A 25,763-nucleotide genomic window follows, 5' to 3' on the forward strand; every position below is an offset into this window, starting at 1 on the left:
CAGTGAACAGTAGGCTTCTTGGTCACTCAACTATGACCGATGTTCGTTATAATAATAATATTTTAGTCCACTATTGGTCGTTCAGCCGTTTTTCTTGTCCTGTTTCTAGTCATTTTGGAAATTAACCATTGTCTTTGGTGGTGAGTATTGTTTTGAGCCACAATAATAAGTCGTGTTCACAGTTTCGGTTTGGTACAACTTCGTGTGCATGACAGTTGCAAGCTTAGACGTGTGTACTGCGTCATTTTCAATGCTTCATTTGATGCTAGTAACACAATCAGATCTGACTGATTTAAATTTGCTTGTTTGTGTAATTTTAAACCCTGATAAGTTGGCTTGTGCTAACAATAACCACACACGACTAGTGACACCAACTAGTCAGTGACATAAATATTATTTAATAAATATTATTTTAAGATAATCACATTCTTAAATATTAAATATTGATCGGTCTCACTAAAAATAGTATGATAGCTCTGTAATTCAAATGCATATTATAGTCTGTGTTATCAATTATATTAATCAATCGATGATCGATATATTCATGTAGAAAATTTAAACATCATGATTTTCTATTCATTCTAACAGTGTTTAATATCAGTATGATAACGTGAGTCTGCAGCTGGTCTATGGAACAATCGCCTTGACAACCAATAGAAACACTGCTGCTGAGATCACCACGCTATCTGATACTTTTTGTACGCTGCAGCTTATCATAACTAAAACAAGGAATATAATCTCACCACCATCATGTCCAACGAAGGAGCGGAGTGGGTGGAACTCGCTGAAAGCAAGAATTTTACCTTTCAGGAGTTTGGGAATGGAATTATCGTGGAATTTGAGCCTGATTCACTGAAAGTGTGCGCGTCATGGCTGCTGTTGCCCGGAGAAAACCTGTGGGGCGCAGGAATCAGGGGTTTTCTGTACATTCTTTTCATGTTTTATCTTTTTATCGGTATTGCCATTATATCAGACATTTTCATGGGGGCGATAGAAGTTATAACGAGTAAGAAAAAAGTCATTACTCGCTTCGACCCCATAACGAATGAAGCGAATACCAAAGAAGTCTTGGTATGGAACGAGACTGTTGCGAATCTCTCACTTATGGCCCTTGGTTCATCGGCCCCTGAGATCCTACTGGCCTTTGTAGAACAATTGGGCCTTCTCGCCTCCGGAGTAGAAATAGACATTAATTCAGAAATTGGTGGTCTTGGTACATTTACCATTATTGGCAGTGCCGCCTTTAATTTATTAGTCATCACTGGAATCTGCATCTTCTCTCCAGCCAAAGGGGAAATTAAGAGGATCGAACAGTTTGGTGAGTTCCCAACAAATATCTCCTTATATGGACATAACGTGTAACGATTCCTGTTGTTTCGCAGATCTACTTGTTCTCAGTTTTATCACTGATAATGGAATTAGAAATGAGATTGAGTGGTGGTGAGCATGCTAACTACTAAATACCACAGGTGTGTTCTGCACGACCGCGTTATGGAGTGTGTTCGCCTATGTCTGGATTCTTATCGTACTGCAATACAACTCTCCCAATGAGGTAAGATCCTTATCTTTTCAAGTATCTTCTTTAAAAATAATGAAATGATCGACATGTTAATGAAAACTCTTCAGTCAAACGTTACTATAATATTGCATGACATTTTCTTTTGAAAACACCCTAAGATAAGTACTAAGGAAAATTGAACAGGTTGGTTTCTGGACATACTGTATATTTAGAAATAAAAATTATTATCTTCTTTTTGTTTCCTTTTCTTTTGTTGTTTTTCCTACGCTAGCCCGACAATATTAATCGAGTTTTGGCCACTTAGGTCACGCATCGGTTATTAAATATATAGGTTTAATATCATGTATAATCGTAAACTCGCATTATATTAATCTGTTTTGCATATTTTTCGCGTCGACATACTATGAGACCTACTCAAGTATTTGCGTATCACAATGCATTCAGCATTCTAATGAGATACATGTCAGAAAATAATAGAGACATTAACTTATTTAATCGAGATAAAAGAATCTATTTATAAAAAGAATTGCACGTACGTGTGTTGGGAATGAAGTTGCACGTGTGGGAAATGAAGTTGCACGTGTGGGAAATGAAGTTGCACGTGGGGAATGAAGTTGCACGTCGGGAATGAAGTTGCACGTGGTGAATGAAGTTGCACGTGGGGAATGAAGTTGCACGTGGTGAATGAAGTTGCTGATGTTGAAGTAGCGGGGCTGAATCTGGAATTACAGATCAGCTTAAACCCTAGTTGGAACACATGATCATAATATGCTCCAATTATTTATCAGCGCTAAATAAAACAAGCATGAAAAGTGAAACAATAGTTGAATAATAGTTGAACAATAGTTGAATAATAGTTTAACAGTTTTCATTTAATTTGAAAACTTGCAGGTAGAGTTGTGGGAAGCAGTAGTGACCTTCCTTTTCTTCCCAGCCCTGATTCTCCACGCCTGGGCTCAGGACAACAACTGGTGGTGTATCGGTAAAAAGGCCCCCTTCATGGTAATTTCCACGTGTTATAGTTGTTGTTTCTTACTTACTGTGATTCTTGGTGTTCTTTTTGTGTTATAACGATTCCTTGTCTGCAGTTATTTGTTAAATATGCTATATAAGTTTTGAGAGATATTTGAGAGACTTTCCTGTTCACTGTACTTATCCTTGAACTGTTATTGACGCTGAGATGGTGATTATTCTATTTTAATATCGCTCAGTGTCAATAATCTAATAATCCACGTCATTTGTGTAAAATTCTGATTCATTGCCACTTCCATAATATCCAGCATAAAGCAATATAGCATTTTGAGTTGAAGTTTATATCTTTTGATTCCCCCGTCCCCGTTACAATCTACCGTAACAAACCGTCGTGTAACGAACCCCACCAGTTACTTACCCCCCAAACAAGTCGTGTAACCAGTTACTTACCCCCCAAACAAGTCGTGTAACCAGTTACTTACCCCCACATAAATAGGCTAAAAGTGGTCTTCCAACGACCAGGGAATTAAGAAAGAGTTCCAATGTGAGTGTGAGATGTTTGTGTCAGCTGACATTAAAACTACTGAAATGTTTGGCAGTTTTCCAAGAAGCCTGACCAGCTCAATTCCGTGTGAATATCTCGGAATATAATGGTTATGATAAGGGTTAAGGTTTGGGTTAGGGTAAGTGTTCACGCCATTTGAGCTTGTCGGGCTGCTTTGATACTGCCAAAAAGGCCAAAGTATAAACAGGGGAGTTAACGAGGTTTTTTGTCGTTCTACTTGATTTGCTGTAACATTTTGGTAGGACTGAGACGGCAAAAAAACTGAGTTATCTCCCCCATTATGAAAGTGGACATAACTCACATTAATATGACATGCGTGATGTTAAATTTGAGAATCGTTCACATATTTCGGCAATGTTTAAGGAAAGGGGGTTTCGAAATATTTACGTTAAGCCGATTTAATGGTTATTTGTAGACACAAAGAATTGTTGGTCCTGTTTAAAAGTTTATATCAAACGATAATTGCAGATTTCCTTAATGATTCTTTAAGAATGTTTAAGAAATCATCGCTCTCCTTTGAACAGCTTTCGGCTTCATGGGGGCTTGCGGCTTCTCGCTTCTACCGAAAGAGAGTGGGCTTTTGATTGAAAATATTTGGCCTAAGAAATATCTGAACGATTCCTCATTAGTAACGTGAACTAAAAAATATTGTTTCAACTGCTCTGAACCTGCCCGAGATTCTCGTTTTTACACAAAAAAGTGTGCAGTGAAATTTTTGGACCAAAAATGTTTTCTCTATTTTAAAGCTTCCGCTTTTCTACGAGATTTAGAGTATTATTATATTAGTGCCATCTACGTAGAATTTGAGAAACCCTTATTATATATATCTTTTAAAATTTCTATGGAAGTTTTTGGACACTGCCAGTGCACTGTCTGTCGGCATAGAACTCCTAAATTTCAGTAAATTTGTGCCTTCTGACTCCTAGGACAGTTCACTTTTAAACTTTGTCCGACCAACACGTCTAACGTCGCGATACGTCAACAAATTTTCAGTTCTTTTAAAATTTACTAGTCAGGTCTTCGAATTATATAAATCGAATAGAGCAGCACAGGTCTGCCTCTAGGAATTAGCTGCGATCTACCGTACTAGTTATCACACTTCAAAAAGACATATTTTTTACGTGAAAAAATAGGCCGTAATTTCAAGAAAAATGTTTACTGACCCGTTCCACCTGGAACGGCGTTCCTGGCAGTTAAAGTTGATTTGTCGTGGTACACCTAAGACCTAAGTAACCCTGAATTTTTGGAATTCCAAATTTGGGCTTCCGCAACAAAACTCAAATTATACTCGAATACAGAACTGGGAAGCCCAAAATGATCTAGAATCAATTAAAACCGGGAATTTTGGTGCAAAATTATAAATTTAAGCCCTCAGCTTGCAGGTCAGACCATGTTCACGTTGCTCAGGTTAATATCGGCTGATTAGCATAATAATGTACTGAAAATACTGTAAATGCTGAAATGTAACATGCGTGTCACGTGTCGTTATATATTCACCGCTGTAATAGTCAGATGTTATTTTCCTTATTAGGTGATCACGTGGTTATTGGTGATCACGTGATTATTTCACCGACGGAATATCGGACGAGGTGTGTTTGTGAGAGGAAGCAGTGAACAGGGTACCTGGAACTAAGTACCTGTTATCGGAACTGTTTACTCTGTTCCTCCCACTGATAGTTTTAATGAATCTGCAGTGCCATTACAGCACTATTTTATATGGAGCTGTTGTAGAGTAAATGGTAATTGCATGGATAGCACTCCTTATAAGGGCATCACGTGGTAACAGCACTCCTTATAAGGGCATCACGTGGTGAAGTGGAGTAACCGGTAATTGCATGCACGCGGCCCACCTCCACAACAGACGCAGCAGCTGCAGGGCATTAGCAAATTGCTCTGAAGCTTTTATTTCTACAGAGAGTTGAATATCTACGGTAGGAACAGCAGCACAATAATTGTCCGTCTGCGGTCTGACTGTGAATGCCGCTGTTTGATAATAAAAATGCTGAGATTCAGTACCAGATGACGGAATTATTGCTTACATATGATTTTGTTTCAGGTGAAACTTCTGACCACTCAAAAGAAAAAGGGACAGCTCCCCATGTTCCATCCAGACTCGAATGAGCATCTCAACAAAAACCATGAGTATGTTTCATTTACCATTTCGGGTTTTCTTTAAACTAAAGGAATTGAATAGACAAAATGTCTGAAGTGATATCACTGAGATTTGTTTCTTCATCATGGTACAGAAAACTTTAATTGAGCTTCCTCGAGTCTTGATTCATTGTCTTACTTTTGTTAACAAAGACGCCTCTTAGGAACCACAATGACGTTGAAAAAGCAGACGACACACCCGCTGCGCCCGTTGGGGCATCTAAGTGGGCTGCCTTGAGAAACGCGCCAGATGCCGCCGAAGAGCCAAGTGGTGAGTCCGCCGCCAAACCTAACCCTTGGGTGAAGTTACTCGACAAGAACAGTGAAGTCCAGGGTGTAGAAGGGGATCCCAGTCATCAGGGTCCCACTACCGCTCTTGCTAGAAGCAGGTTGGTAACCATGACTTTTCATAGATTCTCAGTAAATTACTGTTTCTTGCGCTGATGCAAATAAAGAATGCTGTTGCTGATGCTTTGCTTTTTTTTGCAAATTTTAAGCTAGAAACAGGGTGTCGTAAGTTCTGTCACTCGCTGAATCAAATGTGGTTTTCATTCTGTGTGGCGCTGTGAATGCTCGATGTAAATTGTACAGCTAATTCAATAAGGGGTCGTTCACATAATACGTAATCACTGGCCAAATTAAAAATAGCTACCTTTAAACCCCCTTCCTCTGTGAACAGTTTTACACATAGCTAGTGTGTTAAAATGAAACTAGCGTAATCATTTAGAAACCCCCTCCCTCCCCCTCAGTGATTACGTAATATGTGAACGACCCCTAAAGCACATTACATCAAGTTCATGGGTTAAACTGAATCTGCAGATAAAATACTTTTTGTAAAACTGCTTTCTTAATGTTTGAAAACTCCATAAGTACTCTCGGTAGGAATGTTTTCTTTTTAAATTAAAAAACTCTTGGCGCTATACGCTGATTTACCAAATAATTGGACGGTAAATCAGGACCTGACTACAGACTTTTAAATAACTAAAAAAGATCTGCAACAATTAGGCATCTGTAATTGTGGGATCTGTAATTGTGGGATCTGTAACAATTGTTCACAGGGTCACTGAAACGAGTGCTCTGTCTCGCTCAAGGTAGTATCATTATTACTCCAACGTGCACGTACCCCGTACACGTATTATGTTGCGGTCTTCCGTGTGATTCGTACAGTCGTGCCCCCTCCGTGTTTCCTGAAGCCCCACTCTCCACCTTACCTGGGCCTCTCTGGTTTATCTCTTGTCATACAAATTATCACTCTTAAGAGATGACTGTTAAGGGGTGTTCACCGTGGAAACCCCCATTTGCCCCATCTTTCAGTTCATGTTTATCTAACTGTTTATATTGGGGGCACAACTGTACATATTACCATCTGTTTTATGTATTGACGGGATACCTTATGTTGTGCTGTGTGTGTGAAATGAATAATTTAACCATTTATATGTACCCGTTTTCTTGTATCGTGTCGTTTGTTTCGTCCTTGGGAACTTTCACTTTCAGCGCTTGAGGGAATTTGCTTCAATTGGGAAAAGACGCTTATTTGACAGTTTTAGCCTATCTATAGTTTCCGTATATACTAAAGCCTTACTGCCTTTCAGCACTATCGACAGTAGCAAGCTTTTCAAAGCTTAGCAGTCAACACTGAAATTATTATTTTTCTTCTAGAACGATAACTTTTCAGCTTTATGACTCTTATTAAGTCGATATACCCCAGGGCTCTTCTCCTCATCACATACATATAATTCACTTAACATAGAAACACGATTAGTTAAGAACTCTTTGGGTGGCATGTTTTGTAAAGAATGTGGCAGAATCTTTTACATGTTACTCATTACTTCATTGATGCAGTAGAATGTAGATGTAGATTAAAAACACAGCTATACTCATCCAGAATAGCATTCCTTTTGAGTGCCCTGAGTATCGATCTCATGATCAGTTACAAAATGTCAGGGACCGGGCATTTCAACTCTCGACTTTTCATCCGCCGCCATTTTAACAGACTGTTTTCGTCAGGGTTAGTGTCCCTGATAGTTCTATGGTTGTGGTTAGGTTCAGGGTTAGGTTCAGGGTTAGGGATATGGGAGTGTGTGCACGTGATCGTGGTTAAGAATTGGGGGTGAAAGGTCGCGAGATGAAATGTCCACAAATCTAACATCCCTCGTACCCAGTCCTAACTCCTCCTTTACAACAGGTTCCGACACGCAGTTCTGAGCTCAATGATGGGTACGAGAAGAGTGACTCCTAAACTGATCACCAGTGCTTCAAGCACCAAGGCTTCTAAACCTCCCCCCAAGATCGCTACTCTAGTTGAAGTGCTTAGAGAAGCCAGGAGAAAGGAAACTGAACTCCAACGTCTTAGTTAGTATTCCTTATTATATAGATGATTGATGTTATAAATGAACTTAACACGTTATTCAGAATGTTCAAATAGTCCATTCTCTCATTCCTGATGTTCTACATCAAGTCTATTATTAGTATAAAAAGTTAGCACTTCTTTTAAAATGCGAGGTCAGAGGGTCTCCCCGGACCTCGTACCATCGCTAAATCCTATCGCTCAGGGCATGTCGACCTTACTAAAGTTAAACCCGTGTTATCATACATATTTCACGCTCACTTAACAGGAAGAAACGTGGTCATTACGAATCTTCATATCCGGTACACACAGCACCCATCTCGTGCAATGAGAGTCATCATTAATTCCTTAGCTTCTACGCAGTTAGGAGCTTGAATAATGCAGCTATTATGTATTAATTCTTGACAAAAGCGTACTTATGTGACCTAAGTTAGTCCACTATTAGACTGGAGTTCATTGTTAGCTAACCAAGAGAACTGTCTGCTGTCTAGACTGCAATTCCGACTAAAGCTGCAATTATGATGGTTTTATTCATGTTACTGTTCGTCTGGTTGATTATAATGACGACAAGGTTGGGATTGCTGTAGGAACCGGTGTCTTATTGTCTCCCATCAGACAGCTTACCAATGAGTAATGTACTATGAGTAAGGATCCAGCTTGTTGTTCAAGTTGAACGCTTTGTGAACACTGAGTACTGTGCTCTGGAGGGAGATTCCTGCTATCAGCATTTAGATTCTCAGCAGACATCTGTGCAATTTAGGGATAGATTAAACCTGAGTGGATTATATAATTATACATGAATTACGTCTGCTTCGCCAATTTAATCGTGAAGAGAAAGATGAATTTAAGCAGAACAAAACAAACCTTACCAATTCTTCATGATTAAACCCAAATAAGAAAGTCCCATCAAAACATAAATGTATTTCAGTAAACATAACTATACCTGGAGACCTGGTTACCTGGTTACCTGGTTACCTGGATACTTGGTAACCTGGTTACCTGGATACCTGGTAACCTGGTTACCTGGTTACCTGGTAACTACACACACTAAGCCACACCTATTTTTCAACCTCTAATCTCCTCATGGCTATTTATATTTTATACGTCACTTCAATCGACCCAACCGCTCAGAAAACAAAACCGTGACTATATTAGTATTAAAACCAGTTTCAATAACGAGGTCTGATCGTCATCTTCTTACACTTACAGCGTTCGATGTCTGTATGAAGGTAAAATTGTGACATCCTCTGGATCATGCAGAGGTCGAGTGTAGTAGTAGTGCAGTAGTCCCATTACCTTAGTATTGCTGTACAACTACTATAAAACTATAAAATCTGAACAATGTAAACCCACCTCCTCAGGCGCCATCCGAGGTTTCTTTTACTTCCATCAGAAGATGTGCAACATAATGCACGACCAAAAGGAACTTGTTCTTGATGTAACGTACCAACCTAACCCCTCCTTTAGACCTAAGGCTGAAGAGAAGGCGTAAGTTTTTTATAAATTTTCACTTTTTATGTTTTCTGGCTTTTATATCTTTCTGTCGGTTTTTTCCAATCAATCAACAGTTGAATAGACAAAATGTAAATTAATGTTGGATCCAATGAGTATTGATTGTGTATAAGATGATAATTAACAATTATTCTGCTTTTATGTTCGATTTGTGATGTCAACCTTTCTGTGCAAATGAATAACTTGGTCTTATAGCACATTTTATTCACATTATATGTTCTCATGGCACTCTATGTATTCTCATCACAAATTATTGTTGCTTTATTTTTTATTATACAATATTCTCGAGGCGTACTGTTAAAATTTTTGGCTTCGGCCCAAATCTTCGCTATTTTAAACTAATTGCTAAAACTTTCGCAAAAAAACTCCACTCTCACCCAAAAATACTTGTACCCTCTTCTTTGCACGCAGACTCATTCCACCATGATATTAGCCTTTTTACATGAAGCTCAAATACGAGAAAAACACGTAGCAAATGTCGGCCCATTTCTTATGAGCTTGAAGAACAGCGTGAGCACATACTACCCTCACTGTTCTCACTGAGAAGCGCCGTTTCCTCCGTTCTAGCATGACCACCCCACCAAACCCCACCAAAACCCACCAAAACCCACCAAACCCACAACTTTTCCGGAATGAAACACCACTATAACACACGGCACAGAAGCTTTGTATTCCAGCCTGAGAAGCCCGTAGTAGTAGTTGAAGCCGTAATCTCTGCGAGTATAACAACAATACACAACAAATGAAGAAAAAAAAACAACAACTAACAATTATAATGATATCAACATATTTAGCAAAACAAAAACCCAGAAACAAAAACCAGCAAAGTATGGGAATTTTAAGTGTTTTAGTGTACCACCTAACATGTGAACACTGGCCCCCTTTTCACAGCTCGGCAGATCAGGACAGTGACAGGTTGAAAGCATATCTGACATCACAGCCCATTCCAAGGTGGGTAAACGTTGTCATGGTAACCGGTACGCGTATTTTATCCGCTGTTCACGGCTTGTTATAATAATAATTAATATTATAACAATGTTATAATACTAATATATCTAGACAGATATATTATCATAAAGTGGTTACTACACCAGTCTTATCATCAAGACAAACTTCTTCTTTTTTTTCATCTATTTCTTTTGAGTAAATAAGGAACTTAATACCTGCTGAGTTTATGTTACGCTCCTTTTGAAGAATCTAGAGTGGTTATACCAGATACCTGAGCTTGAGGGTGTACTTATCGTTCAATTTTTTGCATGTGCTGATCAAATCATATTGGAATGGAATTTAATCGTTGGATTGAAATACTCAGAGAGTTGATTAACAAATGTTACCATGGCAACAAGGTTTTAAAGCATACAGTTTGTGGTATTGTGTTTTATGTTTCCTGAAAATAAATCATATGTGCATTAAAGCGGCGTGTAAGCTTTTATCTTCTTTATTTTGTTAGTGAATGTTGTGAGTTTGTCTTCCAAAATAATTTGAATGTTGGGTTTTCCCTTAATAATTTATAGTGAATGTTTCTGGTTTCATCTGAACTTAGCCGGGTTTAAATGCCGAGTTTGCTGATTTTCCTCCCTAAATACGCCTCTTATCTGTATAGCGGCTTTTCAGAAGGAACACTCTTACCCCTTTTCAGTGAGGACAAAGTTAAGAAAGAAGAAGATGCTCTTGCCGATTCCCCTGAAGCTGAAGACATTACCGCACTTATTCAGGTGAGAAGAGGATGTTCTTACAACTCACGCTCCTTAATGGTTAAGCTGCTGGTCACAAGGATATATCATTGCGCGCAGCACTTTATAACACGTGCAAGTACTGTGGTAAATGAGGCTAACTCTGAACTGTGACCAGTGCTTCCAGCTGGACGGGTTGTGAGATCGTGTTGATTTTATGTGTAAATGTAATGATTTTTAATTATGTTCAATTATGTGCACGTGATGTGCACGTGATGATAAATGTTATTTCCAGATTCATCTTTATATCTTGCATCTTTTGTATGTTGCATGTCATTAATATATAAATATAACTAATGTTTGTTTTTAGGATGGAACTTTATCCAAGGTTAGTACTAATCAGCTGCACCGTGAAATCACCTAGAATTTGTGGGGGGTTATTGTTTCTCTTTGCTGAACTTTCTACCTTAAACTAAACAAAACTCTTATCAAAACTTATCTTCTGTTTTTTTGGGTATCTGCTACAAGGGGTCTTAACCATTCTTGGAAAAGTTTTAAGGTCATTTATTAACCATGAACTCAGAGCCGCTGCAATTTTTGCTATTTCGGAGAAGGTCTAATAAGTTATATGTTATATGTTATATCTGGTGATTAAAAAAAGCATCAAGGCACATTACGTGATCATTCTTGAGCTATAAATTTAAAGAATTTACTTTCTTATCTTTTATTAAGCTTCTTTGAGCACCTCATAAACTGTTCCCCCTTTTTCAGGACTTCCAGTGCACGTACGCTGACTCTAACTACATACACTTCTCCACTAGAGATGGGTCTGCCAAGAAGAATCTTGATTACGAGCCTGTATCTGGAGTCTTGGTAGGAGTTTATATTATATATATTACTTCATATTATGTTTTACAATCTTGATTACGAGCCTGTATCTGGAGTCTTGGTAGGAGTCCACTTCATATATTATGTTTTACATTTCACCTCCAATGTCTTAACGCGACGGTGCTGTGATTGAAATTTATTTAGCTCATCCTTTAAATTTATAAATAGCAAAGGCTTCTTTTACTTAGTGTCTATGATTTGTTCATCAAATCAATGACTTCATGTGTGGTATTTATTTACTGATCTTTAAATATAATATTATATAACAAATATTTAATTTTAAAACGCACTGCCTCGCTTTACCACCTTTGACATTATATTCCTAACTCCGAATACCAAGAATTATAACTCGATTCCTGCCATATTGCCGTCTGCAAATGAATCCATATTAACATACCTGCATATTATTTTTGATAATATCGTCTAGCAAATAAATTATCACAAATTTAATCCAAGATATAACCCCTACGTTGCCCTATGTTTTTGAGATAACTTATGTCGGTGATATAATGGAGATATAGTTGTCACCAATTAGCAGATGTCGGGTGAGCAGGACGGTAAACATTTCACCCCGGCACCCTACAAGTGACAAGCTATTAGTAAAGCAGCCATAGTAACTCAGTCGTAGTGCAGATTTAGCTCTCTGGGTGAGGGGTGGAGGGTAGCACTTCAAGCCGTTATCCTTGGCGGCTGGAAACTATAGCTCACAAGAAACCTTACTTAAGGGAGGCGCTGCTTTTTGCCTGGATCTCATTCACGGGAACTGGAGAATGTGAATCCTTACTTTTGGGGGAGGTATAAACTGAGGTTTTAGCCGAATGTTAGTTACTACTACTACTACTAGTAGCTATGTTAAAATAGATACTGAAACTGTGACGAATGAGGTAAGCCCACGGTTGTAATACGTTTCTCAGTATATTGTACAGAGCTGTGATAACGGTAAAGTTTAAATGGAAACTTGCCGTTTTTCTGAGAGACAATTAGTTAGCAGCGCGGTCACCAGTCTAAGCAGAAAGGCATGATAACCACTGACTTACTCAACCACATTATGAGTTACATAAAATGTAATGATAATAATATATGTCTAGACTCGCCTCACTTCGTGTATGGAACCGTGGTTATTGCAGGTTATTTTCAGTTGCCAACATTGGTTTTAAAATCTAATCCTGGCCAGCTAGCCAGATTAGATTGTTTGAATCTTCAACATTCTCCCAACATGTTTACTTTTTAAGTATACCCAAAATGTCGGATATTTGTTCCTAATTGCCCAAAAATCAACACACTTTTCGAGGTCATTGGTCTACCACGTCCGACTGTCACGAGTGATTAGTGATTACCCAATTATCTATTTAGCTAATTACCCCTACAAGAATATCAAAAATATGTGTGGTCTCCTGTAACATAGTCAGTCCTATCAAAACACGGCCATGGTAATCACCCGGCAAATGGGCAAATGGTGAAAACAACAAAACGTTATCTCTAATCTCTCTGAACCACAGTTGGACGTTTTCTGACTGCATTTGTAAATGCCACTTTCTCTACTATAACTGTAAGACCAAGCCCTGAATTGTCCTAATTAGCGTTGCCTTTTTGTTTACAGCGTCTCAAGATCACCACATTAGCTCAGCTGGTACGTGGGTGAGGAGCCACTAGGAGTCACCACCAGCTGGACATCTCTCTAACTATTATCACATTTTCAGGAGTTCAAAGAAGGCGAAATCAAGAAGCAGATACGGATCCCCATCCTCCACCACGAGGTTGAGTCCCGTCAGGAGGAGTTTAACGTGATCTTGGAGAACCCGTCCAAGGAGACAGATCTGGGGGATCCCAGTATCTGTACTGTCACCATCCTGGACATGTCGAGTGAGTCTGGCCCGCCAGATATTATCACTGATATTATCACTGATATCACCAGCTGTTTGAGGCCCGCAGCATATTACATTATCTTTTGCTAGACTTTTCGAATACGATTTACTTATCACGTCCTGTAATACCTAGCAGTTATAATAGCTATGAATCTTAAATTAAAGCTATGAATCTTTAATTATCCTTTGAAAGCATATTCCATTCTTGTAATTATCCATGATCATAGGGATTGCATAACGATTTCGTTTCACACGTGACAGCAACTTAATGATTGAACATGGCCGACTGATCCGTGTCACGTACCAAACGAACTTGTTATCAGCTCTCTCACACACACTCGTAACGTGTACTGTTAATTTTTGATATGTATAGCACCAGCGTTACCTGTTCCCCAAACAAAGCCGTCCCATTTTACCACGTGTTTATCATGTGTTTACCACGTGTTTACCACGTGTTTACCACGTGTTTACCACGTGTTTACCACGTGTGTGAGACTTCAACTCTTCAGAACCTTGTCCCCATGAATATCATGTTTACACAGGACGGAATAAAAAGTGGACCCGGTGGTCCGCCAAAAAATGGTTCTTGGCACGTAGCCAGATCTTGGCACGTATACCTACATACGGTAAGGCTAGCTGGGAGAGTGGCCGCATGACCTTCTTAACTCTTAGAGACTCTTAGAGACTCTTGAGTCTTTACAGATTTATACAGAGTTACAGCTTACAATTGAACTTAATTTTGAGAACTAAGAGTGAGACGGAAGCCATTAGCTCCATTTGATATTTCCCAGCGAATAATTGTTGAATGAAACTGGCAATTGGCATGGTAGTATTACATTTGAGGTACTTCTTTGATAGGGTTTCTTTGGGTGAAAGTTCCGGTTTTTTTTGCTATTTAGTGAACCAAACAGCTGCCAGATTTTTACCATTCCTGAGTCTAGACTTTCAGCCTTTGAAACTATCCAGTTTCCCGGCACTGTCCCCCAGATATTGAGCGTGTAGCCTGAAGCCTGGTGTCATCGTGAGAAAAGGGTTTGTAACTTTAAGTGAGATAGCCCACATTTATTGAAAATCCAGCAGCCAGCCCATCCTAATTCACTGAGATTAACTTTTTCCTGCTTTGATGATGTGCAGGATGATCTAAAAAAGTGCAGACGATGATTCTAATGCCTCAAACCTACACCAAACATATTGCAGACAATGATTCCAATGCCTAAACTTAGAGCCTGTTGAAATAATTTATCGTTGTATGTCTCAGATGGGGTCAGACGTCCTGAAGGTAACTCTTACTCAAGAGTTAACTCTTACTCTAAACAACACAGCTACTCAAAACAACACAGCTACTCAAAACAACAGAGTGTTTCAAAACAGCAGAATGTTTCAAAACAGCAGAGTGTTTCAAAACAGCACAGTAACTCTAGCTCAGTTGGAAGACCCAAGAGTAACCCTTTCGCTAAACAGCACAGTTACTCTAAACAGCACAGTAACTGTAGCTCAACAAACCGCAGTAAAAGTAACTCAAAGTCTAAATCTAAGACTAAGAGACAGGATTCTACGGCGGAAAGTGGTAAGATTTCCAGCTCACATGAGGAAACCAAGGCACTTCAATTGCACCCCAACATTCCTTCTTAGCTTCCCATCCTGTTCAATACTCACTGATATTATATATTGAACAACGCATTCCTGTTCAATACTCACTGATATTCAGCTATTATATATTGAACAACGCATTCCTGCTCAATACTCACTGATACTTAGATATTATATATTGATAAAAGCATGAGCCACAATTGATTCAACCTTAGATAAGGTACTCTTAGTCAACCTGATGGAACAAAAAACTTTGAAAAAGCAAAAAGAAAAGCACAACAGGACAAGCAATGTAGCCGAAGCTATGATCTGAGCTAGGAATGGCAATATGTACTATTTGTGCATTTGCCATGTCTCCACGCCTGCGTGAGTCACAATATGGCAGCCTCACAATATGACAGCCCCGCAATATGGCAGCCTCAACAACTCGGTCACTCTGAAACTCTAGCCCAGAACAACCAGAACAACCAGAACCTGCTACTGAATTCTTTGCTTCCATTTATTGAACCTTCTCCTCTTCAAAACAGCTTTAGCATTGCAATCATTCCATTTTAAGGTCTTCGTTAGAGAAAACTGACACCCAGCACTTTTTGGATCATCCTGCCCATCGAGCTTCCTTGGAGAGTTAATTATTGAAGAAAGCATGAGCCTCCCTAAAATCCCGATCTGATAGCAGTGGAGGTGTGCACGAGAAGATCTGCCAAGAGTTTAGTCCCTCACCATCAGAGACGGGTAACGTGCGGTGCTTCCCCTTAACCCCCAAATCCTGACAGAACGTTTCATAGATCACGGCACCATATCCGTGGACTCTACCCGTTACCATAGCGACGCGAACCCCGGTGAGATAAGCATTGGAGTGAAGAGGAGTGGAGGCAGTGACGGAGCCGTGGCTATATCCTACAGGACCATGTGGGTACTTTGTGGTATTAGTTTTATTGGTTTGTTAATTTGGATATGTTTATCCTAGTTGAACTAATTAGTTCTTCACGAAGATTTTGTGTTTTACATTTTGGGAGCTTGTGGTCAAACTTGGCATATTTATAAATACAGAATGCCCATACTTCTGAAATGTATAGTTTCTCATATTAGCCGCTTTATACTTATAAATACAGAATGCCCATACTTCTGTAATGTATAGTTTCTCATATTAGCCGCTTTATAAATACAGAATGCCCATATTTCTGAAATGTATAGTTTCTCATATTAGCCGCTTTATACTTGTAAATACAGAATGCCCATACTTCTGAAATGTATAGTTTCTCATATTAGCCGCTTTATACTTGTAAATACAGAATGCCCATACTTCTGAAATGTATAGTTTCTCATATTAGCCGCTTTATACTTGTAAATACAGAATGCCCATACTTCTGAAATGTATAGTTTCTCATATTAGCCGCTTTATACTTGTAAATTAAATACAGAATGCCCATACTTCTGTAATGTATAGTTTCTCATATTAGCCGCTTTATACTTGTAAATACAGAATGCCCATACTTCTGAAATGTATAGTTTCTCATATTAGCCGCTTTATACTTGTAAATACAGAATGCCCATACTTCTGTAATGTATAGTTTCTCATATTAGCCGCTTTATACTTGTAAATACAGAATGCCCGTACTTCTGTAATGTATAGTTTCTCATATTAGCCGCTTTATACTTGTAAATACAGAATGCCCGTACTTCTGTAATGTATAGTTTCTCATATTAGCCGCTTTATACTTATAAATACAGAATGGCCGTACTTCTGTAATGTATAGTTTCTCATATTAGCCGCTTTATACTTGTAAATACAGAATGCCCATACTTCTGTAATGTATAGTTTCTCATATTAGCCGCTTTATACTTGTAAATACAGAATGCCCGTACTTCTGTAATGTATAGTTTCTCATATTAGCCGCTTTATACTTGTAAATACAGAATGCCCGTACTTCTGTAATGTATAGTTTCTCATATTAGCCGCTTTATACTTGTAAATACAGAATGCCCGTACTTCTGTAATGTATAGTTCCTCATATTAGCCGCTTTATACTTATAAATACAGAATGTCCATACTTCTGAAATGTATAGTTTCTCATATTAGCCGCTTTACAAATTATCGAATTTTGACTCCCCATGTAAGCTGCCGTCAAGAAATCGTATTTCAGAAAGTTTTCATGGTTTCAGGAATTCGCATCCCAGTAATTGCCTACATTTTTGAGGTTGGATAACAGTTTAACAGCTACAAGTAGCACACGATACGTGTCGTACTGACGTACTTTCCACTAGTTCAAAACTCAAAATTTTAGATAGTAATGTCAACGAGTGAGTTTCAAACATGCAAAGAGGTCATTTTTCTCAAATTGATATCCTAATTTGTAAACCATTTACGTCACAGTTTTGTTTAAAAGTTTAAATGTCCAGTAACCATTAAAAAGGCCACCATCTAAACTTAATCAACCTATCATGCACTTATAGAAGTAGTGTTAGCTGCAACTCGTTTGTCGAGTAAAGATACTCGCTCACTTTGGGTACTTTAAAAACTTTTCAGGCACTAATTTCAAGACGTCAGACAGGCCTGTTAAAAGTCCGGGCGTTAATTTTACTATGTTGGTTACCATGGTTACTTACCAACTTCTCTTAGTTACTCTCTTAGTTACTCAATAAGTTACTGAGTATAAGTTACTGAGTTTACTCCGTTAGTTACTCTATTAGTACTCCTTTACAGCGGCAAATAGTTTAAGAGACTAACAATTTGAATCTAATGGTTAATCGAGTTTACTAATATCTCAAAATTTTGGAAATGCTCGATTTTTGGTCAAAATTCGATTTGTGCTAAGGTATTATAATTGGGGGGTAAGTGTCACGGCGCCCTATAACTCGGTTAACCGTGTCACAATATGATCATTTAAACGAAATGTTTCCCTCAGTGACGCTACAGCTATTGGAGGAGACTCCCAGAACGACGGAAGCGATTATATCAAACTGCAGGGAACTCTCTGGTTCAGACACGGAGAGGCTGCCAAAACAATCGACCTTGTTATCAACCCTAACGCACACGTGAGAACATGATGATTTAATCGACTACTTGTCACAGTTCATGCAGGGTGTATTAATAGACACTGTTAATAGATATGTTAATAGATACTGTTAATAGACAGAGGTCTCTTAAACTTTCCGAAACAATAGTTTCTAGTAGTTTATATAGTTTATATAATAAGGTGAGTAAAGCACGTACGTATCTGTTAACTTGTTAAGAAGCCCCAATGTGTCCCATGAACTACCAAGTGAAAGGTAGAATGTTACTAGTGGACACCAGGATACCTGTTCGGACATGTGTTGGGCAGGACTGGATTCCAGCCCTCTGATTGGTTGCTAGGCAGCACCAGATTCTAGTGTTCTGATTGGTAACAGATCACAAGCTGAATTGTTAACTCTCCTGCAGGGTCTTGTTCAACAAGACCCTGCAGGAGAATGAAACTTACTCACACTAGCTTACTCACACTAGCCCCTCCAGGATCACATTAAGTTATGATACTGACTCACACTAGCCCCTCCAGGATCACACTAAGTTATGATACTGACTCACACTAGCCCCTCCAGGATCACATTAAGTTATGATACTGACTCACACTAGCCCCTCCAGGATCACACTAAGTTATGATACTGACTTACACTAGCCCCTCCAGGATCACATTAAGTTATGATACTGACTCACACTAGCCCCTCCAGGATCATAGCACCCTGATTGTTGCCCTACAGCGCCCTCTACTCGGCGCTACTCTGGGAGAAGAATGTGCCATGGTCATCACCATCTGTAAAACTGAAGGTTCGTTATTTTAAACCGTTTAACACCATCCATAAAACTGACGGTGGTTTTTAACGTTTTCTTAAGCTGAATGTAGATCTTACCTCGCACAGTTAGTTAATATGTTCCGTGTCCTTTGTAGTTGAGTAGTTGTATAGTGTATGTACTGGTGATCTAATAGATGCACACTCACCAGACTCTATAGATAGATATTTGATACCAGTTGACTTTGATATTGGCACAAACGAGTGATGATTCATCGCGGCATTTTAAACATTGTTTAAATGTTGCTGACTAAGGGTAATAATATCACGATGACAACTCTTTTGATGTCGTGATCACACAGAATGGCCATTTTCGCTCCATATTTGGTGTAGTTATTTTAATCCAACAAGTGGGTGACAAGTTTTAGACGCCAATCCAATTATTTCCACTCTTGGAAAGTGAGAAAGTGTGTTACTGAAAGTGTTACTGAAAGTGTTACTGAAAGTGTGTTACTGATCCCGCCGATTGTGCAGGTTGTCGGGAGAGCAGAGACGAGGCTCTGTTGGCTGAGATCGCTGGTAATTACGATGACGAGGACAAGCCGCTCAAAGAGGCTTATCTTGAACAATTCACGAGGTAACGTAATTTATAATTATCATTTGTTTTTGAAGCACGTATACAATAATGTTAGACTAACTATGTCACAGCCATCCTATAACTTGGGTTTTTGTAATTAGGTTGAAAATGTGATGGATTAAGGCCTGTGTTTCTCACACCGTGCAGATACTCTACAGATTTTGGGCATATATTACTGTACTAGATAGATGGTTAATAATTAATATTGAGTCATCACTCGGAGATCAGTGGCCTTTCTGACCGCCACTTCTTGATGAAAACAACCAATGGTAATCAACTCAGTACATTTAACCATGCAAATATTTAAGTGTAAATATGCTAAAATATAATGAAGCAGACGATATAGGTAGACTGGGGGGGGGTGTAACCCAAAAAAACCCAACTCCTACCCAAGAAAAGGTAATACTGGGATTGGGTTTTTTTGGGTTTTTTAAACAAAATTTAAACAAAATTCTAGCCATTTCATTAATTGTATTGAATGTGAATTATTTCCCACTGAGTCTTACCTACGTGTTGTTCTCATGTCTTAACTTAATAGATAGTTTACATAGTATATAAGTGTGTTTATATTGATAGTATGTTATCACGATAGCAAACAGGATGTCTCGTTCATCGAGATATAATCCATATGAATGCACAAAGTGGAAATGTGCCAAATGCGGCAAATGTGTTCTCCTGTCATGGAAGGAGGCTATGACGAAGGTCAAGGCAAGTCAAAGCACATGACTTAAATTACTTGACTTAAGGCGGCTTCAGAGTCCGACTCTCGATGATGTGTCTCCAAAGCTTTCTGTCCGCCATAAGCTCCTGAATCTCCCCAGTGTTCTTGAGTCCAGTGTCACTTATTAGGTTATCGACGAAGGTGAGCGGTGGTCTATCCCTCCCTAGGTTCCCAAAGGAGAAGTTGGTGTGCTGCCAGGTCATCATGTCGCTGGTTGTGCCCAGCCAACCTCATTCTTCTGGCCTGTATCTTCGAAATAACTCTTGGGAGTGATCCAAAGACCTCCTTGTTGGTGCGATGTCCCCTCCAGTCCACGTTTAGGGCCATCCGAAGCATTCTACTGTAACATCCGTCTATTCTTTTCTTCAAAGATTCTGTTATTGTCCACGTTTTCGTTCCATACAGGAAGATTGATTCAACCGTAGCTTGAACAGACGGATCTTTAAATCTCGGCACAAATTGGACCTCCATATAGCCTACATTTTGTGGTAGGCAGCCCATGCCTTGGCCTTGCGTAACCTAAAGTCGTGCTCCGTTGTACTAAAATCCTCAACTTCTTCTAAGGCATGTCCGTCCTTAGAAATTATTGTGTGTGGCTCCTCTCCTACTAAATTAACTGTAAGATCCTTGGTTTTAGACAAAAGAGATTTCCTGCCTCCTCATCAGATGAGGCTTCTGTAGGACTGTAGCATGTGATGACAGTGAGCCTGGGCTTTCCATTAAGAGACATGGTGAGGATCCTTGCGCTGTAAGATTTTATAACTTTATAAGACTTATAGCCTCATATGCTGTCCTCGTCAAGATGATTCCTACTCTCCCATTAGAAGCGCCAGCTGCGTTTCTCCACGCAGATGAGATCACTGGATGAATCCCTTTGTTCATCTTTTCTATTCTGGTATTCTCAGCAATCAGCATGCACTAGTGCACTACCCGATGTTCGATTCTTGCAGGGCAAGGATGTGCAGCTTGCTTCGAGAAAATAGTTCTTCAAGTTCGATGCGTTCTCTGGCTGTTCTTATGTTAAACGTGCCAACCTGAGCAGCCCTTTTACATGATACAATGCAATTGATGTTCATATTTTTTTGATGTTTTCTTGTTTGACTTTCTGTAGAAATAGGTTGTCGTGTTGTGGAGACCGAGTCATCAGCTTCTGAAATAGCAGCGTAATTACCCCGGCAGCCACTTCCACTAGAAAAATAAGGGGCTTTAACCCTTCAGCTGTTGATAAACTTCATCTTCACTTTTCAGTTGGCTCACAATCCTGTGCAGTCCCCTGCACATTGGCAGTGGATTGTGTTCTTAACTCTTGCGCCACTAAAAGGTTAAGGGCATCCGCTTGAACAATAGCCATATTTAACTCTCACCATAATATCTTGGGTATCTTGAGCATGTAATTGCACGAATATATGCTATACAAGACAAATGTGACACTTCCTTTTTCTACCCAACAGCATCAGTTGTAATCCTTACCCAATCGTCACCTGCTCCAGTGTGGGACTTTCCGATTTTATCCCAAAGCATAAGGAGGTTAGAGTGAGAACAGAGCTACACTTTAGCGGGGACTAACCCTTCCCCTGACTACCTCGTTACCCGGTACCCCGGGCATAGGGAGCCGTATCCTGACTACCAGAGTGTGGTCCAGTCTAGCTGGGTCATAGTAGACTAGGTTGAACAGGGTAACAGCCAACACCTCTTTAGCTACTGTGCAATCAACAGTAAAGATTTACGAGTCTCAAAGCCTCTTGTAGACCAAGAGTTAAGGAGTCAATAGATCAAATTATTGAACTTCCAGGGCTCAATGTCTCCCGTCGACCGTCCTGCCTTTAGCCTGGACCCCCTGTCCAGTATCCAGTCTTCACCACGCGGAGGTAGTGGCTTTCATCATGCTGTCCGATGAGTGTCTGGAAGAGGGCACCAGCAGGATACCCCTTTTCAAAGTTCGGGAGCCTCACATCAGACCAGGGCTTCCACCCAGCTTCTATCCAGCGGTGACGCCTTGGGCCACCTAAGCTTCACACAACCATTGAAAGACCACCTGCCTACGTCTGTAAAAATGTTGATGATGCGATTATTACAGTCGAGGGTCTGATGCTGTACATTGTCAGTGTAACAGCTGACAACAGTTATCAACACTTTATGCCCTGGCTGTTTACATCCGATGCCTGTGAGCAAACTTCATGCTTTCCTGCGCATAGGCCTCCATGCAGGCATTAGAACTAATCTGTGTTCTAAGGATATGTTGGTTGGCATGGGCAAATCAAACCATCCCCTCGAGCTTGATGCACTCGGCAAAAGTTTGATCCCTGTAACAGTTGCCCACTCTCGCAACAAGCTTGTTATACCGCATCCGAAAGCAGAGAAACTATTTTGAGGTAAAGATACTTCAATCCCAAGATTGTTCCAAGCTATGAAGAAGGGAGTCTCAAGGGGTAGAGAACTCATTCAAGAACACTGTAACTTTGAAGGAGAGGCTTTCCAACCATCTTCTGACGGAGTAGAGAGTGACGAAGCGGAAACAGATGATGAAGAAGAGGAAGTGGAGGATATTGACTCATCAGAGGAATGGGCGAAAATAGTAACTGTGTATGGTGATGCTCTGCATCATGATACGGCTGTTGAGGTTTGCCTCAATGGAGGGCGAGATCGAATGCCATCCCAGTCAAGATTTTAGCGACTCCAGGGCCATAAACAAGCGAAGATATCACTTAATATCACATGTGATCACGCAGCTGATGGTAACTGCAAGATTCTTTCAGTTGGAGATAGAGCATGGTTTCTCGTTAAGCGGATGATCAGGAAAACGGAAACAGAGATCGTGAAGGTGAGAAGAAAGGCTTTATTCCTCTCGTACCGGTTGCGGTCAGGGTTGGGGTCATCAGTGAGTTGCGTCCCTACTAACTCAATTTGCCATGGCCATCGAAGTGAGCATTACATATATGGCTGATATCATATCTGGATGGCCAACTTCTTCTGAGCACATCAGTGAATAAAATACTGCTTTTGGGTGATATTTAAGCGATTATATCTATTGTGATGTTGTAGTGATGAACAACAACAGTGATGTTGTACTGATAATTGTTTTGCTAGGTGCCTACATGATTTTATTTCCTTCAAATGAAAAATTTGTAAAAAACCCAAAAAAACCCAAAAAAACCCAACTCCTACCCTGAAAAAGGTCATACTGGGATTGGGTTTTTTTGGGTTACACCCCCCCCAGACTGTGAATGTGACTAGTCTTTGCCGGTGTCTGCGCGGTTTCTTAGTGGCTGCTCGTATAGGTTGTGAGCTCTGATTACTTTGGCATCCTGGACTGTTCTGTGACGCTTGTAAACGTTTGAGATTTTATAAGTGGCTGGTCCTGACTCCTAGCTTGAAGCGTTTGTCAAGGTTTATTGGTGAAAGTAAACTATTCAAATGATAAGGTTTAATAATTATATTTTAATGGAAACTAACTTTTTGACTTGCGTAAAACGTGGTCAACCCCTTCAACTGAACTTGAAATTATTAACATCCCATAGCGCCCTGACGATGGGAGGTGAGGTTGATGAGGACGGCGAGGAAGAGGAACCCTCAATCGGAGATCTTATCATGCATTTTATCGCTCTCTTCTGGAAAGTTCTCTTCTCAATCGTTCCTCCGAGGTCAGTGGACAGAATAGAAATATGTGCATGAGTTAATTATCTGACAGCCTTATGCTACTCATTCTGTAAAGAAGTTCAGACGGAAAATCATGAAAAGTATAAATCAGAGTGAAGCAAGTGGAGCGTCAACGTAATTGTCGAGTTATTTAAAAGTTTGATAATTCCTATTTTGCTGGACTCAGTAATTAAACGATTGGTTAAACCTCAGGTTCTGTGGCTCTGGGTACCCTGCGTTTGTGGTGTCTCTCTTTTTCATTGGTGTGTTGACCGCCATTGTGGAACAGATTGCCAGTTTACTGGGTTGTGTCTGGGGCATCAAACAGGCTGTTTCTGGTATTACTTTAGTGGCTCTGGGTACAAGTTTGCCCGACACTTTCGCTTCTAGGTCTGCTGCTATTCACGATGATTCCGCAGATGCTGCCATTGGCAACGTCACAGGTAATTAGCTAATTAATTAATTGATAGTTCCTTCTTAAATTGCAAATTTTTGACTAATATATCTTCTAACTTAAGTTCTGCAGAAGTCAATATAATGAGCTTTCTTAAATATGATTGTTAAGTTTTCTAAATCAAATCCTCAGGAAGTAACTCGGTGAATGTATTCTTGGGTTTGGGACTACCCTGGTTGCTGGCAGTTTTCTGGAAAAAGGCTGATCAGAGCGGTATGTCAGATATTTTAGAACTTTGACTCTTTGGTGGTTAATGCTCCACCTAGGTGCCATCGAATAAATACGATAACTGGATAATCGTCAAATTTTGACAGACAATTGTACAAATCGTGCATTCATCTTATAATCATTTGTTTTGATCCTGATTCCGGCCATTACTTAACAAAACCATCCCAGGACCCTTTATGGTTGGCACCTTTAACCTCGAGTTTTCTGTGATCTTATTTGTCATGTTGGCTTTGTTTGCTCTTCTTACTCTCATCCTACGTCGAGTGGTGAGTTTACTTAATTAACTATTAATTATACTTAATTATTAATTAATAATATGATACCTAATAAATAATTTTTTAAGTTTGACTATCAGAAATTTGTTTTTTTCCTCTATAGATTACTAGAAGTAGATCATACTAAAAATAAAATCCATCTAAAGCCTGAAGATGGTTGTCTGTGAGTGTTCTAAATGTCCTCCCTTTCATTTCAGATACTGGGTGGTGAACTCGGAGGCAGCACTGTTGTCAAATTCATGACCGGTTCAATATGCTTATTGCTCTGGTCTACCTACATCATCGTGGCATCTCTGAAAGCCTACGGAATCATTAACATTGGTTGAAGAAATACGGGGAAGACCCGTTAATTCTATTTCGCGGGATATTATTTATTAGCTCAAACTCATTAGGTCGTTGTTTCACTAACTTTTCTTACCTACCTCTAGAATCTACTCTGTCTTAGATATTGGTTGGGGAATTTACTATGAAATGTGCCTGAAACAAAACTCTTGAAGGGGCGCAGTTTCATCCTTTGTTATTGCAGAAGATGTTTTGTATCCATTGTAGGAGTAGGATTAGTACGTTAACGGTTGACTTAATCGCTGTTTCCAATATTTGGCACCAAATGCCATGATCTTCTTTCTTGATTCTACGAATCAGCTCGACTGAACAAGATGTTTTTATAAAGCTAACAAAGTAGGATATAACATTGATAACAAGATCAAAGATTTCTTCGTGATGTCACAACTCAAGGGTCATTTATTTCGGACATTTTTCAGGGAATATACCGTTCTTTGTCTGTTTGGTGAAAGAATTTTGTAGATATTTCTGTTGATTCGATATGTGATATATGAGATGTATTTTTATGAACGTTTTATAAAACATGGTTGTCTGGCTTTTGTGCATACACCGAACTTGTCACAGGGAGACTAAAGTGCAAAGTAACTGCTCCTGACTGCTGCAGCTGACTGCTGGTACAA

General features: G+C 39.5%; 1 protein-coding gene across 27 annotated transcripts; it reads left to right on the top strand.

Moving 5' to 3' along the window:
- The first annotated feature begins 586 nt into the window (after nt 1-586).
- LOC134816027 (sodium/calcium exchanger 2-like) lies at nt 587-25,665 on the top strand. 27 transcript variants are annotated; one of them, XM_063824693.1, is made up of 23 exons: nt 593-1,318; nt 1,470-1,552; nt 2,411-2,521; nt 5,113-5,198; nt 5,372-5,596; nt 6,266-6,298; nt 7,393-7,559; nt 8,916-9,042; nt 9,958-10,017; nt 10,706-10,781; nt 11,110-11,127; nt 11,511-11,612; nt 13,328-13,490; nt 14,035-14,118; nt 15,856-15,991; nt 17,989-18,118; nt 18,782-18,887; nt 19,385-19,487; nt 23,727-23,849; nt 24,058-24,287; nt 24,431-24,511; nt 24,695-24,792; nt 24,999-25,665. In XM_063824693.1, the coding sequence occupies exons 1-23, from the start codon at nt 751-753 to the stop codon at nt 25,125-25,127; spliced, it is 3,039 nt and encodes a 1,012-aa protein (XP_063680763.1). In that variant the 5' UTR covers nt 593-750; the 3' UTR covers nt 25,128-25,665. The 27 variants fall into 27 exon arrangements, with proteins under 27 accessions (XP_063680783.1, XP_063680763.1, XP_063680764.1 ...); XM_063824694.1 differs by having other exon boundaries at nt 18,791-18,887; XM_063824701.1 differs by lacking the exon at nt 14,035-14,118.
- Nucleotides 25,666-25,763: the final 98 nt, after the last annotated feature.

Source organism: Bolinopsis microptera, chromosome 5, assembly GCF_026151205.1.
Source record: "Bolinopsis microptera isolate Bmic1 chromosome 5, MBARI_Bmic_1.0, whole genome shotgun sequence".
NCBI lineage: Eukaryota > Metazoa > Ctenophora > Tentaculata > Lobata > Bolinopsidae > Bolinopsis > Bolinopsis microptera.